The sequence below is a fragment of the Rhinolophus hipposideros genome (assembly GCF_964194185.1).
Source record: "Rhinolophus hipposideros genome assembly, chromosome: 14".
Classification (NCBI taxonomy): domain Eukaryota; kingdom Metazoa; phylum Chordata; class Mammalia; order Chiroptera; family Rhinolophidae; genus Rhinolophus; species Rhinolophus hipposideros.
Window position 1 is genome coordinate 58,993,739 of NC_138060.1, and position 19,230 is coordinate 59,012,968.

The 19,230-nt window shown below is 50.2% G+C and overlaps 1 protein-coding gene across 5 annotated transcripts in view; it reads right to left on the reverse strand.

Annotated features, from left to right (window-relative positions):
* SLC6A20 (solute carrier family 6 member 20) overlaps nucleotides 1–19,230 on the reverse strand; it is a 46,231-nt gene that overhangs the window by 15,520 nt on the left and 11,481 nt on the right. For all 5 annotated transcript variants that reach the window (XM_081073118.1, XM_081073119.1, XM_081073117.1 and 2 more), the window contains exons 2-9: nucleotides 18,840–18,980; nucleotides 16,962–17,053; nucleotides 12,744–12,971; nucleotides 9,133–9,243; nucleotides 7,891–8,132; nucleotides 6,781–6,943; nucleotides 2,654–2,858; nucleotides 734–893 (exon numbers count right to left, since the gene is read on the reverse strand). In XM_081073118.1, coding sequence (XP_080929244.1) covers nucleotides 734–893; nucleotides 2,654–2,858; nucleotides 6,781–6,943; nucleotides 7,891–8,132; nucleotides 9,133–9,243; nucleotides 12,744–12,971; nucleotides 16,962–17,053; nucleotides 18,840–18,980 — 1,342 coding nt within the window. The remainder of the gene's footprint in view (nucleotides 1–733; nucleotides 894–2,653; nucleotides 2,859–6,780; nucleotides 6,944–7,890; nucleotides 8,133–9,132; nucleotides 9,244–12,743; nucleotides 12,972–16,961; nucleotides 17,054–18,839; nucleotides 18,981–19,230) is intronic.

Genomic DNA, 19,230 nt, shown 5'->3' on the forward strand with positions numbered 1-19,230 from the left:
CTGGACATGGTAAAATGCAGGATCCGATTCAGGGGCCTGGGAGCCTGAGACCCTGCATTTCTAACAAGCTCCCCTGGGACCATGCTGCTGCTCTGGGACCAACCTGAAGTAGCTCTCGGAGTGTGGGCTCTAGACTCACCTGGAGGGGAGTTCTTGGGCCCCACCTGGACCTACTTCATCAGCGCCCTGGGGGTGAGGCCCAGGGTTGTGTGAGCTGGCCCCCAGGGGGTCCTGCTGCACGCTCAGGTCTGAAAGCTGCTGTGGACCCGTAGTTCTCAGCCCTGCGTCCATCACCTGGGAGATTGAAACTCTCCAGGGCTGTGCTGTGCACCAGGGCTGAGAACCTAACGTCCTGAATTGGCCACATTTTTCTAAGGTGTGAGTTATCAACTGGACTTTGGTCAGCGTGCTTGGAAAATACTGGTGTCGGCCGATGATCAGAGAATCTAGTGCCTGGAGGCAGGACTCCCTGCCCCAGTAGCCACTGGGGTCCAACGGGGTCAAATACCCCTTAATAAATAGCAAAAGTACAGGAAATAGGCAAACTAAGGCAGGAAGTGAGGCTGAGAATTAGGTGAGATCTGGCGGCCCATTAAAAACCCTGAAAAACACTGCCAAGCTTAAAGAAAAAAGCGAGATGCACGCTGAGGAGGGGTTGTTTCCTGTGGGTGTGGGCGCCCCCACCCACCCATCCAACCAACCGCCGTGCAGCTGGCGGCCGGGGCCCCCTCACCTCCTCAGCCCGTACACATAGCACACGGCCACCGTCTCCACCAGGACGATGAGCAGCAGGGACAGTGTGGCAGCGTAGTCGTTGAATATGTCGAACCAGTAGCTGCCGGCCTCCATGGTGAACACCATGCCGACGGCAAGGTTGACGAGGCACACGAGACCTAGAAGCACAAGGCCACCCGCTCACCTACCTGGTCATCCAGTGTTCCGTGGGGCAGGGCCAAGCACCCCAAGGGGACTCTGGCCGATGGGTTCTTCCATGTGAGTTGGAAGAGTTGTCAGGATTTGGCCTCTCAATGTGTATGCCACCTGTGTGTGTGTTCGGGAGGGGGGCAAAGGTGTCCCAAGGAGTGTCAGTAGGAGTCCCTGGTGTTCATTCATGGAACTGTCCTGCAGAGCGCATCAGCTCATTGGAAAGGAGAAAGTTGTGGGCGTCGCTGTCTGGAGGATCTCCCCAGTGCTGTTTCTCCCAAAAACTCAGCTCCTGAGCTCATGGGAGATGAATCGGGGCAGGAACGTTGAGCCGTGGAGCACCCCTCTGAGGGCTTCCTAGAGAAGACTCATGTCTGACCAGAGGGGATGGGGTGGGGAAGAGATGAAAGGAAAGTTTGCCCAGCTCCCACCAGGCCCCAGGCACTTGTCATGCTTTGGATCCTTAAGCCTCTGAGGCAGGTACCAGGAGCCTCCTTTCACAGAGGGGAAAGCCAAGGCTCAGAGATGTTGAGTCACTTTCCCAATGTCCCACAGCATGGAGTCAGCATTCAGACACAAGCCCTTCTGCCGCCAGAACCCGGGTTCTTATCCCCGTTTCCTTTGGCTGCCTCCCTTGGGCACCCCATGAGGATCTGACTTTACAGCTTCCGCCTGCCCTTTCTACTGCCATGCCATATGCCACCAGCCCCACCCTGAGGGGGCCGCACAAGGAGAATGGGGTAGTGTGGCCCTGAGTTAAAGGCACACATGATGTGGTTACAGGTGCAAGGAGGGCTGCTAAGTGCTAGAGGGCTCTGACAGGGTGGGCGGCTCCCGCTGTGCGGGCAGGACTTCAAGGAGATGGGATGGGGGCTGGGTTTGATTGGGGCTCGGAGGAGGGACATCCTGGAGGTGGTGGGATGAGGTCGTCAAAGGCAGAGGTGGGGTCCACAGGGCTGGAGTGGAGCAGATGGGTGGTGGAAAGACACAGGGAGAGGTATGATGGGAAAAGAAGGTTCTTTCCCTAACAACCCAAATGGTTCCCAAGAGCAGAGTGGGTAGATAAATGGTGATGTATGCTTTTACAATGGATTATTACACGGACAGGGAAGGAACAGACAATTGCTAGTTGCAACAATGTGGGTGGGTCTGACAGAGAGTTGCAGTGGAGACAGCAGACACAAGCATACATACAGTGTGATTGCATTTATATGAACTTCAAAAACAGGGGAAAGAAACCTATAATGATAGCAGTCAGAAGAGAGGTGATTTCTGGGGGTGCGGGCGTGTTGACTGGGAGGGGCTTTCTAGGTGTGGGAGATGCTCTGTGTCTTGACATTAGCGCTGCTTACTTGGATGGATATGTAAGTAACATCATTGAGTTTGTGCTTAAGAAATGTACACACTATAATTGTTATACCTCAGTTAAAACAAAGACAAAAGCAGCTTCTCTCCTAGCCTGGAGAGCTCTGGGTGCCAGGTTGGGAGTTTGACCTCTCCCCAAGGTTGGGGTGGCCCCTTCACTTCCCCATGGTGTGGAGAACCAGATGTGTGGGGTGAATCACATGCGCCCGGCCCCGATCGCCCAAGGCGAGAAGGAGTGAGGGCAGGACCACTGCGAGGTTGCCAGCACCCCCATGGCCACCTAAACAAGCACATGGCCCCTGAAACAACTCATCCAACTGCCCGCCCTCCCCGCACCCCACCTCCTCTCGGCTGGCCCACTCACCCGAGATGGCCTCCTTGGGCAGGTGGCTGGAAATGAGTTTGCTGTCGGTCAGAGGGGTGAGGATGGCGGCCGTGTTGCCCAGCATGCTCCCTATGCCCAGCATCAGGAGCATGAAGAAGTATAGCACTGACCACAGCTGGGACACTTCCATGTTCTTAATGGCCTCGGTGTAGACGATGAAAGCCAGGCCAGTGCCCTGGACAGCCTGCCCACGGCGAGAGGACGCCAGTCACACACCCCAAACACTTAAGACTCCTTAAACACACCCACTACGCAACATGGGGGACCTCAGAAGTGGCCGCGAGAAGCCACATTCTGAGGTTGGCTCTCCCTGCTGCAAACCAGCCCCTCAGGCTCCACTGGGCTGGACAGAAGTGTGAGCTGTCAGGAGGCCATGTTTGCAAAGTGTGAGGAGACATTGCAGTCAACTTGGAAACTGAGTTCCCCTCTGCTGCTCCAACTCACATAAATTGTGGATAAAATATAGTGAGACGAGGTTTGGATAATGTCTGCTTCTAATATCATGACTGACTAGGTGTCTGTGGCCTCAGTGGCTGGGAGCTGAGGTGGGATGGCGGGGCTAGAGCCGCAGGAGCAGAATGGTGGGGGGCTGGCCTGGCCAGCAGGCAGCCAGCAGGGGCAGAGTACCCAGTGGCCAGGTCCCTGCGGTGGTGGAAACTGAGCCTGGAACTCCTGCTTCAAGATAAACCCCCTGAGGGGGTTGAAAGGGGTCCTGGTTGGGGTGTCCCCTGGCTCCCAGCAGCAGATCAGAAACATGCCCTCTCTGGGGGAAGGCTCGCCCAATTAGGACCCACAGGACCACCCAGAGGTGATTGGGCAGTGAACTTACAAACAAATTTATAAACCTGCAAAAAGACAAGCCACGGTGAGAGAAGAGTCGGCAGAAATAAGAAATGAGATTTAGAAAACCCTTGCCCAAGAGTGGCTGACATTGGACTCTCAGATTAAGACTATAAATAGGCTCAGTGGCACTCGGGTGGCACAGTGGGGTTGTTAGCCCAGGGTGCAGATGATAAGGGGGCAACTGCATGCAGAGAATTGGAAAACAATAGCAAAACCTACTGAAGTAAATCTGCTTTTTATTATTATCATGAGCCAACAATTCTCAACAGTGGCAGAAATAAAACACTCCTCGAGGACAGACTGCTCTCTCTCTTGCCCATGGACACCACCGGAAGAGCTACTTAGGATGTATTCAAAGAAACGAGATAAAATTACAGGAATAAACATATAACAAGAAACTATTAGAGTGAAAAAGCACATCTGAAAAAAAACAGTGTCTAAACAGATATTGAATTAAAAGGCTCAATTGACTTAAATACCACTTGTAACTGAAGAGAGAATTAGTGAACTGGAAGATATATCCCAGGGCTAAATCCATAATGAAGCAAAAACGAAGAAGAAGAAGGTGAGGAAAAATAAAAGAAAAATTAATAGACATGTAGGGTTGATGAGAAGGTCTCTGATAGGTCTAAATGAAATTCTAAACCAAGAAAAGAGAGGAGAGGCAACAATTAAGAGGTAATACAAATGACTCTTCCAAAACTGATAAAATACATGAATCCACAGATCCAGGAAGCCCAACCTCACTCAAGCCTAGATGGGGTAAATAAAAATACATCCAAAGATGAAGGAAAGCATAAATAAATAAATAAATAAACAAACAAATAAATAAACAAATAAATAAATAAAATCAAACACCATGTCCATGCTTAGATTGCAGAGGCCGAGACAAAGGGAAGATGGTGAAAGAAATTAGATAGAAAAAACTGGGGAACTGGGTGTTTACAAAGGATAAAAGAATAATTCAACATCAAGAATGGAAGCCAGAATCACAAGGCAAATATCTTCAAAATGTTGGGAGAAAATAACTGGTAATTTGAAATTTTCTACTTAGGGGAAAATAGTCTTTAAAAATTAGGGCCAAACATAGACATTTACATACAAATAAAACCTGAGAACATTTATCATCAAGAAACCTGCTGTAAAGGAATGCATTTTAAGGGAGAAGAAAACAAAAACAAAAAATGCAAGACAGCTGGGATGCAAGAAAGAATGGTGAATAAATAAAACGGCAAATGTGAAGGTAAACACACTATGTATAAAATAACAATAGCATGCAACTTATGGGTTTAAAAAAGATAGAACTGGACAAAATGGTATTTAGAACAGGAGCGATGAGTTGAAATTGTTCTGAAGTCCTCGTACAGGTTGGGAAGGAAATCAAGATACTGTTTAACTTTATATTTTGTTAAGTTAAATATACATAGGAAATCTCAAGAAGAGAAATAGAGTATACAAATTCCAAACCGTAGAGAACAGCATGTAATGAGGGGGGGAAAAACACAATAGGAAAAAAAACAGTCTAAATAAATAAATAACCACATAATTCTTGGACACTGAGCCAAGCTCAAAAAAGCAAGCAAGACTCCCAAGTGCCAACAGAGGAAATTTGTAATGAGACAAGTGAACAGGAGCTGAAGCCCAACAGCCTCATGGGTCATCTGAATGGGATCTAAGCCCTAAAGGCTGGGGTTGGGGATGGGGGCCCTGATGTCTGCCCCAGGGAGGGAGAGTCATGCACAAGAGGGTGGAAGCAGGGAGCCAGGAGGAACAAAGTGTGGCCTCATCCTCGAAATGATCTTGAATGACTCCATCCATGAAACAATGTGCCTCAAAACTCCAAGGTAGCTTGCTCGTAACCAGAATTATGAGCCTTCATTACTCCCTATTCTTGTAAAACATTCTCTAGAGACACTCTCTAGAAGTTGTCTCTAGACGTATTAAATATAAGAATTAGACAAATATGCCCACTCTCTCTCATTGCTACTTCTAATGCACTGGAAGCCCTAGCAAATGCAATAAGAGGAAAAGGGGAATGAGATATAAGGATTGAGAAGAAAAATGCAAAATTATACCTGCAGGTGATATAAGAATTTACATAGAAAACTGAAGCAAATATATAGACTATGAGAATAAGATAATTCATCAAGCTTGCCAAGATCAACATACAAAAACCTTTAGTTCTTTTGCAAAAATAATAATAATAATAATAATAGAACTAGGAAATAAAGACAATTCACAATAGCAACAAAACAGTAAGGTACCTAGATGAAAAGCTAATGAAAATGTACCAAGATTTTCATAGGGAAAATTAGTTGAAGAATATAAAAGAAGACCTGAATGAATGATGAAATTAAAGCACATTCCTGAATCAAAAGTCACAAAAAGTCCTAAATCAAAAAATATTAATTCTCCTCGATCTACATTATAAAAATCAATGCAATTCTAATAAAAATTCCTAAAGGGATATTTTCCCTCAGTGGAACTTGTCAGTCACCCTAAAATTAATGTGAAAAAATAAAGATCCTTGCATAGTAAAGATAATTCAGTAAAATATAAACAAGGGTGATTTAGTAGCAAAAAAATTTTTTAAAGCCAAATGTCTATTAGTGAAGGAATGGATAAATAAATTGTAGTAAATTGTGGAAAAAAATTCAGTACTTAAAAGAAATGAGCAGGATTCCACATGTAGCATTATGGACAGATCTCAAAAAAAAAAAAATATTGAGGAGAAACCTATCTCCCAGGACCACTTATTTTCATATAAAAACCACCAGCAAAACAGTGGTGGTTATTTTTTAAATTTATTCTTAAACAAAATATTATTTAAGAATCTATATGGGTAATAAATATGTCAAAATGAAGGTTCTTGCCTCTGGTGAGCAAGGAAAGTTTGGGGGCAGTAAAAAAGGGGATTTTAACTTTGTCCCTGAAATGTTCTTTTCTTTCACATAAAAAAAACCCGAGCCCCAAATGACAAAATGTTTATAATTGTTTACAAATGTTTGCAAATGACAAATGTTGACATTCAGGATGGTAGATAGATGGGTGCTTGTTTTATATTATTCTTTGTACTTTCCTGTCTTTTTAAAATTTCAAAAGAGAAAAGGAAAAGGAAGAAAGGACACGGAGAACCTAAAGGAACTTGCTAATAACTAGGATTATAATCACTGCACCCAGGACAATGGTGGGGAAGGCTCCCCTTTCCTCTAAGAGGAGTGGAGAAGAGAACTCCGTCTTCCGGGAGCTTGCCAGCACCTTACCGTGTCCAGCTCAGACTCCAAGCTGCAGTTTTTAATCTGCGGGAGCACCTCGCTGTATCGGCTGGGGTAGGCAGATGCTAGGTAGCCCTTCACCTGCTCCAGGTTGCTGGCTGTCAAAAAGCCATCCTCAAGGTCAAAAGAATTGGTCAGCAGCAGAATCACCCTGCAGAGGAGAGCACCAGATGGACCTTCACTGATCAGAAAGGCCACAGTTGCTAACCCCTCCTGGAAGATTGGGGTCAGGCTGTCCTGCCCGCCTCTTCTTTTCTGATTAGGTGAGATCCTCAACAAAGGGAATCTGTTGACTGGTGACCTTTGATAAGGCAGGGTATTTTGAGGCTTTGAAGAAGCCTCCAATAGGAACAGAGATAACAAGAGGGACCCCACCCCCACCTACCCCCAACCCCCACCTAGGCTATTTTAACGTCGGGACCAGGGTTGTCCGATAAAATTCGTGTGATGGAAACATCCCAAATCTGCTATCCAACATGGTATCCACAAGTCACATGTGGCAGCTAAGGAACCAAGTTAAATTAACTCACATGAAAATAAAATAAATTCAACCCCAAATCTAAATTAATTTAAATATAATGTAAATCAATTTAAATAAAATGTAGATCAATTTAAATAAACTGTCATTTAAATTTGTAAACAACCCCTTGTGGCTCCAGTGACTACTGTACTGGACAGCATACCTTCTGGATACTGTTTCTTTTATTTTGGGTAGAGGGACAACAGAAAGTAGATTCTGTAATCTCCATGGCTCAGTGAGCGAGTTCTTGGTCGCGTTTGAGGCGGGGTGATGGGGCAGAAGAAACTAAGGTTTGTTTGTTGAGTGTCCTGTTGTGGTAAGTGCTTTAGATACACAAAACTGCCCTCATCTCTTCCATCAAACACTGACTTGCCACAGGCCCGCCAACTACTGGTGGTGGTGAAGGGGAGCCCGGATTTGAACCCTGCACTGAGGCCTGCAAAGCCAGTGCCCTGTGCCCTAGGGCCCTGGACTTCTTGGGGTCCACCTCTGCTCAGGAGCCCCTTCAGCTCAGAGCTTTGGAGGCTCACCTCCCTCTCCCTGCCAGGTCTGGGGCTCACTGGGAAGCCCAGGCTTACTTGTTCAAGCAGCTTTCGTAGTTGAGGGTGGCCTTGAAGCCGTAGATGGAGAAGGTCACGATGCTGGCGAATATGGAGGTGGAGCTGTTGATGAGGGACACGATGATGGCGTGCTTCTGGCAGTTGCTGGAGGGCTCGTTGTAGCTGGCGAAGGCGATGAGGCTGCCGAAGCCCAGGCCGAGCGAGAAGAAGATCTGGGTGGCTGCGTTGATCCAGGCCTTGGGGTTGGCCAGCTGCTCCAGCTGGAGAGCCAGCAGGGACAGGGCTGATGAACCCCGGGGGGACCCCAAACTCTCAGACCAGCAGAGGGAGGGAGGGAGGCGCAGGGAGCGGGAGGAACTCGCCTCTGGCACAGGGACAGCCAGGGGCAGGCCTGGGGCTGGAGCCCAGCTCTCCAGACCCCTCTGGTATCCTGTCCATTCCTCAGCAGATGGAAGACATTCCTCCTGTCATATCCCCCATAGCTCCTTACCCATAGGAGGTGTGCAATGGAAAAGTGTGGGGTACAATCATTTAACACTGAATCGAGCCCCTGACGCATGCTCCAGGCACTGTATGGTCTGGGCCTCAGAGATGGAGGTGGTATAGCCTGGTGGTGGAGGTCTAGGTTTGGGGTGAATCCCAGCACCGACATTAGGGGCCTTTTAGAATGTGGTGGGGGGCACTTTCTGGGGGGCGGGGCGTGCTGCCACAGTTATTTTGTTTCCAGAGCCAGATTTGCTAAATGAAGAACTTGTCCTGCCCCCAAGGCAAGAGTGCCCCCCCAAACACACACATTGGTGAGTACTGGCTGTGGAGAGCCTCGGCAGTGGGTGCGGTGGAGAGGGAGCAAGGAAAACCCTGCAGAGGGTGGCTTTGCCCCTGTAGAAAAGGGGGTGCATGGAAGTGGTGAGCAGGAGTGTGAGATGGTCGGAATGATCTCATGGTAGATAATGTAGTTCACAGGCTGGAATGAGGGGTTGGGGTTAGACTGGGGGATTAAGGGGCAGTGAGGACGATGAGGAGGAGTGTACAAAAGATGTAACGCCCAGAATTCACAGGGCTTGGGGACTGCCTGGCTGAGGAGTTGACCCAGCGCCCATAGGTAATCCATACCCCTCCCACAGCCTGGAGGGCTCATACCGGCCCCATGGGTACATGATAGCTTTCACCCACTTTCCATCTTCCCCTCTCTCCATCCATCCTGGAAGATGGCAGGATGAATGGGGGTGCCCTCAGGTCTTCCTTCCCTCGAGCCCGTACCTTAGGAGTGAACATGTACACCAGGCCATTGGTGGCTCCGTGGAGCGTGAGGCCCCTGACCAGGTAAATGATGAGCACACAGTAGGGCAGCGACGCAGTGAAATATACCACCTGTGGGCACCAGAGGGCAGAGTTAGCCTGCTGGAAATGTGGTGACCAGAGGACCGCTTTTGCTCAGGACGGACCCACCATCCTCATGAAACACCATACTGTCCCGGGAATTCAGGCGACTGATAGCTGGAAAGGCATCGAGATTCTTGTTCAGGTGAGGTTCTGAGTTTGGGCTGAGAAATGGGGTGGTGGGAGGCAGGTGCCCATGTCTGTAACCACCAGGAAATCTCTGGTTCAGTAAAGAGGAAAGCAGGTACAGAGGCCACTGCCCTCCATCCTCCTTTCAACCTGACCTTATTCCAAAAAAGATTTGGGGCAGCCCACAGACATATATCTATCACATGAACGTGTTTAAATCGCTAGAAAAGAAATCAGTTAAAAAGAAAATGTGGGCAATCCAGTGAGATGAGCCCAGAGGAAGAGGCAGCCCACAGAGTATGTGTGTGATAGGCTCAGCCCCGTCTCCGAGCCCAATTCATTTCTGAGTTTCCTAGTGGCCTAAGCAAAGCAGGAAGCACAATCGCTTACAAGGTTTACATTGTCTCTAAAAAGAAAAAAGGAAAGAGTCCGGGGCTTCGAGGAAGGACAGAGTTTCCAGAACTGGGGCCTGAGAGAAGTTTGGCTATGAGTGCTCATGAAGGAAAAGCTGTGATGTTTGCTGCAGGGACAATGTCCCCATAATAAATAAAATAGAAATGCAGTGATCTGATTTTTATGGAAGGTCTCACTTCCATGGGCTTTAAAATTGCACATACATGGAATTTTTTTGTCAACCAAATCTTTTCCTGCGGACACGCATCACAAGTTCAACGACAGTTTACCTTTGGTTTTCATGGTGGCTTTGGCATCATTGCCTCTCATATTCTGGGTAATTCTAACTTTTACAAAGCCTGAACAGGGAGACCTTGGAGTGCAGTATACCCATCCAGGACTGGAATTTCTTCTGTATACCAACTCGTATGTGCACCAGAGCTATTTATATAAAGCAAAGAAATATTTTGCAGGTGGCTTTTTTTTTCCTTTTGTGAAAGCAATTTCCTTGAAGTTTGGGTCCTCCTGTGAGAAATATAGCTGGTGACCCATGTTTGATGGGCTTGAACTGCACACATTCTTAATGAGGCATGGCGCCATCTTCCCATAAGTCTCCAAGGCCTCCTGAGTGGCGCTCTGTGCCCCCTCACCCTGGGGTCAGCTGGCAGAAGTGGGGTGTGTCTTTTATCATTGATTCTTTTGTTTTTTTTATTTGTTTTTGTTTCTCTTTTGTTTGTTTATTTTATTCTTTCGAGTCTACATATAAGTTAACTGACAGTGCACCTATCTTTCTCTGTCTGGCATACTCCACTCAGCACAGTACCCCCCAGGTCCAGCCATGACACCGCAGATGGCAAGAACCCATTCCTTTCCTTGGCCAAGCAATATCCTATTGTATATATGTATGTACCACCTACTCTTCATCCATCGATAGACACCAGGCTGCCTCCATTTCCGGGCCATTTTAAACAATGCTGCAATAAACATATATCATTGGTTCTTAACTGAGTTCATTGTAACTCAAGAGGAGTAATAAATCCACCTGAGATTATAGGAAAATAAATCAGGTGCGAGATGGAGATGAATTAAGTGGAAAGACAAGGCATCTGGCCAGTGAACTGAAGGAAATCAAGGGGCAACAGGGGAAGGGTGACCAATGTCCTTAACCAGCAAACACTTAGAGGACACTTAGGGCAAGCCCTTAGAATTTCTCTCATTCCCTTCAGGTGAATACACTTCCCAGAAGGCTCTTTGGAGTCTTGGCAAGGGTGGCTAACTTTTACTCGCTCGGGAAAGCTGGCAGGATTGCTGTACAAACGATATAGCCTAAACTATTGGGAGAAACTATTTCTGACCAATCTGCAAAGACTTGGAGGAAAAAAGGTGATTCCAGAGAGGAGGCCTGGAAATGGCACACCACCATCAACAAAATTAATCCCCATAAATAGCGCCATGGGGTCCTTCGGTCATGGAGAGGGTGTGGCTTAAGCAGAGGCAATAGACACTTAGAATAAGTTCTCATGGCATGACATGACCTCATTTAACACATTTGGAAATGATCTGGAAAAGAGATGTCCTCATTACATCTCTGAGTTTACAGATGTTGCCCTCAGATCTTTTGGATCACATTCATAAAAATTTGGCAAAGACAAACTGCAAAAACACTTTTTATGAGTGTAAATATCAGCCAAGCTTCAAGATGGGACAGAGTGAGATTCTGTAGGCTCTAAGCTCATCCAGAGAACATTCACTGGTCCCTTAGCTCGGTCATGGGATGGAGTGCTGTTGGGTCTAAGATACTGGCTATCACAAGGTCTTGGAAACCAAAAGAAAATGTCCTACCAAGCACGGTACTGGGGTCGTCACAGGGTACCTAAAATACTGTGGGGAGTTCTGGTCTTGATGCCTCAGGAAAGACATGGGTTGATGGAGGCAACTCAGGTGGTCAAGAGGGGGCAGATGGGTGGACTCTTAGGACCTTCAGAAGGAAAGAGCTGGAATTAAGTCACAAAAGACATGGAGAGAGCACATAGGAGGGGCTCACCAAACCAAGATGATGGGGAGGCTTTGGGGGTAAAGCTGGGTCTGTCTCACGAGGTGGTGCCCTTGGGCAGGTCACTGTACCTCTCTAAGCCTCAGGTGAGTAGGATATGAAATGTACCACGAAGGGCTGTTGCAAGATTGAAACACTGGGCACTCCCAACCTGTGGTGGGTCTGCTGTGAGCAGTGACTGCGCATGAGGTGCCTGCTGAAACTTGAGAAAGACGGCGAGTGAAGGAAACACTCAAAGGAAAACCTTCCACAGAGGAACACCTCAGCCCCAGCAGGCGTGCAAATCTGGGGCTGCACGACGGAGAAAAGGTTTATAAATCAGGCCTGACAGCTCTGTTGGCTCCTTGAAAGCAGCTGAGAGCAAAGGTTCTCAGACTGGGCTGAACGTTAGAAGCACCTGGGCAGCTTTTCAATTCCCAACGCTCAGGTTGCAGCTCACACTCATTTCTCCAGAACCTTTGGGTGTAGGACTGAGGTGGTAGAGTTGCAAAAGCTCTCCAGGTGAGACCAATGTGCAGGTAAGTTTGACAGCAGGTGGCTAGGGTGTCTCGGGGACATCTCCAGTTATTTAAGGTTTTTAAAGGAGGGGAAACCCACTGTCTAGTTGCTTGGTACCATATGGGCAGTTTGGATTTGGGGGTGGTGGGGACAGAGATGCTTGTCTTTTTAAGGTAGTGGAGAAGTCCTTGTTTCCAGATTTAGGGCTGCAACGTCAAGACCCTCTGGCCATCTTTATAGTCATCTGGTAGGTGATTTGTACCAGCACACCGTCTAGCACAGCTTCTGCCCCTCGACTGCAGAAGGCAGCCTCTGGGCACGGCTCAGGGCGGGAGGCTGCTGCCCGCCCACCCCCCTGTCCGCCAGCCCACCTGCCCGCCTGCCCCTAGCGCCGGCCGCTCACGCGTTGCCGTCCTACCTTGCCGGTTGACGCGGTGCCCCGTAGTATACACAGGAACACCACAAGCCAGGCCAGGAGGAGGCAGAGCGCGGGCTCCCATTGCACGCCCCCGCTGTCCTGGATGGATGGCGAGATGTTGAGGGTTTTCCTGTACCAGAAGTACTGTGTTGTCGAAGCCTTCTCACACTCCTCATCATAGCCCGTGCGGTTGCTGTTCAGTGGACAGACAGACCACGGCAGGGGGTCCTTTGGGATCAACACAATCATTACACAGAGAGCTGAGGGCTGAGGCCAAAGGTCAGGGTGGGGAGGATGGGAGGTGGCCCTGATACGGGGCTCTTGGACAGAAGGGCGCTGGTCCCCAAAAGGCAGGCAGTTGGAGCTTCTGAAGGCAGACAATGGATCAGAGGGTTTGTCAGGGGCACAGGTGGGGCTTAGGAGTGGGCGAGGGGGCTCCACACACCTTGCAATCCTACTGGCACTGGTCGAGGACCACCAAATTCGACTGTAGGTCTGAGAGACTCAATACACAAACGGACAACGTCCAGACCACCTATTGCAACAGAACTCAGACCCAAACCTCTGCAGTAACCCGCCCAGAAATTCAAACCACACGTCTGCAGCAATCGGCCCACAACCGTCAGGACTTGGCCCCTGACTGCCAGCTTCTCTAACTTGTGTTTCCTCCAGCTCAGGACAAACTGCAGAAGGCCACATACACTCCCCCAACCAAACACACAGAGAGCCCGCCTCCAGCTCCCACTGCCTCCTATCAGGGCACTCCGGAAGCCCTTCCTTCTCTTCACGCACATGCGTTCTCACACCTCTGCCCGGCTCGCCGTCTCGACCAGTGCAAATGATCACAAGCTGTGGAGCACAGCCTCTGCCTTTCTCACGTGAGTGGTCTTCCCTTATTTCCACAAGTCCCTAGCAAGCCCTGGCATGAGAGAGACTCGGGTCCTGCCCTCACGAACTGGTGATGGAGACAGGCGCTTCCTACGATGGAGACTGGGTTTCGGAAGTTAGAGAGGCATGAGGTTCAGCTTCCCTGTAGCCAGCTCGTACATCTAAGACCTGGGGCTGGTGACTTCTTAGAGCCTGACGCAGTTCTACTCCTGCACTGTGTAGACAGAGTCAGGAAGAGCCTCTTCTGCTTCAGCTGGTTTGAACTGGGTTCTCTGTCACTTAGGAACAGAAGTGCTGGTACAATAAACGTGGCCCAGACTCGAGTGGAGCTGAGGGGGAGGTATTGAGCTGAGGGGGATGGTGGTGGATTTAATTCTGGCTTGAGGAGGGCCGTTAGGGGTCCCACTTCTGCTCTGCCAAGACCAGCCCCACGTCCATCATTTTTGTGTGTATTTTGGTTCTATCAACTCAGATTTCATGTGACAAAATCTCTCCACTAACAGAAGAAGTCTGACCCCTTTGGGTTCAATCCCTATATTTCACAGGAAAGAGAACTAAGGCCCAACAATATTACCTGATGGGCTGTGGCCACTCTCCCAGCGAGAAGCTGACACCTGGGGGTATGCACGTGGAAAGAGCTCAAGACCTGTGTCGGTAGGACCCCTGGCAAGAACCGGGGGTCCCTCCCCCATAGGAATGTGACAACTGGTTTCTAGCTTTGACTCAGAATGTATCCAAAGATGGCCACCAACAATTCCTCCCCTGGAGAGATGGCATCTATTTTCCTGACCCGTGAATCTGGGCTGGCTTGTGCCTTTCTGCGACCAACAGAATGCATGAAATGATGCAGTGCGACTTCCCAGCTTAGGCCTTCTGAGGCTTCACAGCTGCTCTTTTCACCTCTAGGAAACCAGCTCTCATGTCGACACACTTGGGTGACTGCTGAGCCAGAAGACATGTGGAGGGAACCGAGGTGCCTGGCCCATCAGGTGGGAGGGTGCCTGGTGGACCTGATGCCCAGTGGAGCTACCAGGCTGCATGGGGCTGACTGGTTCGTTCCCAGGACTGTGGCTAAGGCCAGCTCAGCCCGGCCTGCTTCCTAAGCTTGGCATGACTGCACCACCTCTGGGAAGTGGGGTCGAGCGGCTTTAAAAACTACGATGCAAAAAAAACCACACACACACACACACACACACACACACAGACAAACAAACAAACAAACAAAAACTACATATTTAAAAATAAACAACAAAAACTCCTATGCCCAGGCTGCACCTCTGTTGGGTTTCTCTGGTCTGGGGACAGGACTGGGCATCAGAGGTTTGAAAGCTCAGGTGATTCCAGCATGCACAGGGTGAAGAGCCTTAAGGTACATAAGAAGGGGTTAAATGGACCAGTTCCCAGCCCCTACCTTTCTCTCTCTCCATCAGTGGGTCTGGCTGGAACCCCTGCATATGCAGGTGTAACCGCACCCGCCTCTCCCGCCCCCTTCTCCCTTCCCAGGCTCCTGCTGGGAAAAGCTGGACATGAGGGTGGAAAGCCCAGCCCAGCAGTGGATGGATGAGAGCGCAGACCCTCAGCCAGGATGCCTGCACCCAATCTCACAGCTACTCAGCTCCCCTCTGCCTCGAGGACCCAGTGCTCTCACTGTCAGAGTTGTGGTGACGATTACATCAGGGAATTCTAACGTGCTTAACACTATGCCTGGCCCAGGACATGTGTTAAGTGAATGTCTGTGTTACTGCCGTTATTATGTGACCATGGAGGAGGGCTCCAAAGCAGAGGGACTGAGGGGGACGGCCACGGACCTGGGGAGGACGGAATCAATGAATAGTCAAGTGATTTTTCAGGAATTGCTGGTCCTCACACTTCTGAGGGTTAGAAAAAGGTGACTCCTTTCTTGAGACACTTTATTTTTACCTTTGGAAGATGGTCAAATTATTCTGATTTTGTTAGAACAGGACACGTTTTTTCCACCTTTGGAAAATTGTCTAAATAAGTATACAGACCTATAAAGCCCAAAATATGTATGGCAACCACGTAGTTGGGGTGATATTGTGCAGTGCACAACCTGCCCAACTATATACCTGACAGTCCTGCACAGAGGAGGAGAACTGGTCACCAGGCTGGAATGTAAGAGGAGCTGCCCTGTTTCTACCCAGAAGGTGGGGAGAGGCAGGGTGTGGCCAGTCTTCACGAACTCCAGGCTGAGTCAGTAAGAGGACGAGGGGCTGCAGCTAAGCTCGGGGCAGAACCCTTCCTGTCAGGGATGTACACAGGGTATTTTCCAATGGGGCAACCTGAGTAGGGCTCATTGGGTGGCTAGAGTGAGTGTCGATGCCAAGTCCTGATTATTGAGGTCATTCACCCAAGCATTCCTTGGGGCCCCACAAACTGGGGTGAGTCCACAGTCCATGGCCAGCCCCAGGAACTTGGGGACAAGGTCTGTCCCGTGAAGGCCTGGCTCCGTGGCCAAGCGTGAGGCATCTGTTCAGTTTGCTCCTGTCTCCTCCCTTCCCTTCCCATGTGGGAAGAGGCTGAGATGGAGAAGGCCGCTGGAAGCAAGCGGGGAGAGTGGGGAGTGGGGTCCCTGCAAGTAAAGAAATGAATGTGGGAAGTGGAGGGGGAAACTCTTCTTGGCTTGGAAACAAAGACCACCTCTCAGTGAGGAATTAGGGTTCTCTCTTCTCTACAATTTTCAGCCCCTTCCACATTTTCTACAGTGAGCCTCAGCTATGGTTATAATCAGAAATGCATGTGTAAAATGTTTATCTTTGGGAATAGCCCTTATTGTGTTACAGGCGTGACAACATTTTTCTAGAAGAACTTTTGGTCCGAAGGGAAAAGGAGGGGCTCAGCCTGGAGTCAGAAACCTGGAAGGACAAGTGATGGGAGACAGGAAGGGGGAGAGGGGGACGAGGGGACCGACAGGAGGAGGAGGAAGGGTTACTGTCTTGCTGGGTTGGTGGAATCCCTCCCCATGGGCTCTCTCCACAGATTTCCCCCGGGGCCCACTAGCAGCGGTTCTTACTATTTTTGAGGTCACATCCTTCAGAGAACCTGATGAGAGCGGTGTCCCTGCTCCCCAGAAATGTGCGTACAGGCACGCATACACACACATGCACAATCTGGCTTACAATTGCAGGGTCCATGGAGCCCAGGTTCAGAAGCCCTCTGCTTGGTTTGGGGTGCTTGGTCTCCCCCAGCCCTTTGCATTATTTCCTGGCTCCCCCTGAGGCGGCCTCCCCCCCAACCTCCCGCCTGTCCCAGGTGGGGGCCCTGCTCTCTTCTCCCTTTCTTGCTGCCACCCTGCTCTGGCAGCCAGCTCACCTGGAAGGAGTGGAAGAGGTACCAGAAGGCCCAGGCGTTGATGACGTTGTAGTACATGGACAGGAAGAAGGAGACCACCACGCTGGCGACACCTGTGCAGAGGCCAAAGGCGCTGAGGATGCCCCGCCCCACCCGCCCGGACGAGGCAGCGGTGGCCCTACCCGGTGTGCCCCAGGACACCCCTGCAGTGACCGCCCTGGGCCGGCAAATCCTCCATCAGCAGGTTTGTGAGAGGGTTAAGCATGACCAGGCCCCCGCCAGAACTTTCTAAGGGTTAGTCTCTTCCCTCTCCCCTCTCCCCATTTTCTGGGACTGGAAGCTGATGACATTTTTTTGAGATCTAAGTGCCAGCTGCTGTGTGCTAAGTACTTTATGTGCCTTTACAACAATGTTATAAAGTGGGTGTCATTATGCCCCCTGCACAGAGGCGAGAGCTGAGGCACAGAGCTTGCCCAAGACCCCCAGGTAGGAAGTGGCAGAACTAGGATTGAAACCTAATAGGAGAACCTAATTCAGAGAACCTGATGAGAGTGGTGGCAGGCGGGACCCTGATGCCAGACATTACGGTTGCTCCCTCCTTGGCTCATCTGAAGTTAGGTTACGTGGGCCAATCCTTGCCCTAGGGCGGCAGGGAGCAGAGGTGTGAGGAGGTGTGTCAGGACTGCAGGGGACAGGAGGGAGGCTGTGCCCCACCAGGTCAGGCCTGCACGGAACCCAGGGTGGGCCCGGAGCAGGACTGGCCAACAGTGGTGCTCTGGAGTTGGCCACGCGGCCCCAGCCGGTGTGCATTTCTGCCCAACCCCACACTCTGAGACAACTCGTTAGTCGGAATGGGAGTATTTACACCACGGTAACAGCACATGCTACAAACCAGTCCTTCCCCTACCCCCACCCCTCATTAAAGGCTGATTGTTAAACATTCGCTGGCACCCCGCTGCCCCCATCATTGGCACAAACATCTAGTATCTTTCCTCTTGGTGCCTCGGAAAAGCCCTCTGTGACTGCTTACTCGGGCAAATTGTAAATCCACACACCTCTGTGTTAAAAATTAACAGCCATTCAAAACGAGGAGGCAGCTTGGGTTTGAAGATGATTTGTGAGGCCACCGGGCACATTTCTTTTGCATCTGTGACTAAGTCCTGTCGTAGTTTACGCCCTCCATGCTCCTGAAACATCACTCTGCCTTCCTGCCTGCCCTCCTGTCTGGGGGGGGCGGGAGGCGTGAGCAGAACAGAGCGTGGCCAACGCTGGTCAAAGTTCCTCCTGCTGCCAGAGGAAGCTCCAGGAGCGTGAGGATTGTGAAGGCAGGTTAACCAACTCTGGAGGTGCCAAGACACCGGCTGGAGGTAACTCAGGACAGGCAGGATGTAAGGCAGCGCCTCTCCTGCTATCCACGCATGCCCACCTTCCTACACTGGACATACTAATGACACCCCTGCAACCTCTCAGGGCTGTAAAGAAGATTAAATGAGCTCATGCACATATACTGTAGAGGCCAGCGCCTGGCACATAGTAGGTGCTTATCGAAAGAAGGAGACGTCAGTATGAGTAGTTAGCAGAGGGGCAGTTCCCAGAATGGTTGTTAGCTAGGGCACGGAGCACAGCTCAATCGTGGGCAGCTGTTTCTCTTTTACAGACCAGCAAACTGAGGACTGGAAAAGAGAAGCAATGTGGTCTTGGTTCCACAGGGGTGTGGCTTCTCCCTTTCCCGCTGCTCTGGGGGTAGGAAACCAGCGCCTCTCAGCCCACAGTCTATGGCAGCTCCTCCTGGGCTGTCTGCCCACCTCATTCAAGGGCTCTCTCGTGGGCCTTGTGCTTGCCCCTGGCTCCCACCCCACCCAGGTCTCCCCTGGAGTGGACTGGAAAGCGCCCACGTACCGACGCCGCTGAGGTAGGGGCTGATGGTCCTCCAGGCACCGATGCTGCCCTGGCGCATGCGCTGCCCTACCGCCAGTTCCAGGTACAGGAGCGGCATTCCCTCCACGATAAGCATGATGACATATGGCACCAGGAAGCTCCCTGTGGGCGTCCAGACACAAAAGCCGGCCATCAGCAATGGGCTGTCCTCTGTAACCCACCAACCTCCCTGCAAACGTCTTCCCATCCGCCCATCCTCCCTCCCTTCCTTCAGTCTTTCTATCCATCCTCCTAGCTTTCCATCATCCTCCATCTTTCTGCCTTCACACTCTTCCACCTTTCCACACATACATCTTTCTGTGATTCCTCTCACCCATCTATCATCCATCCATCATCCACCCATCCACCCATC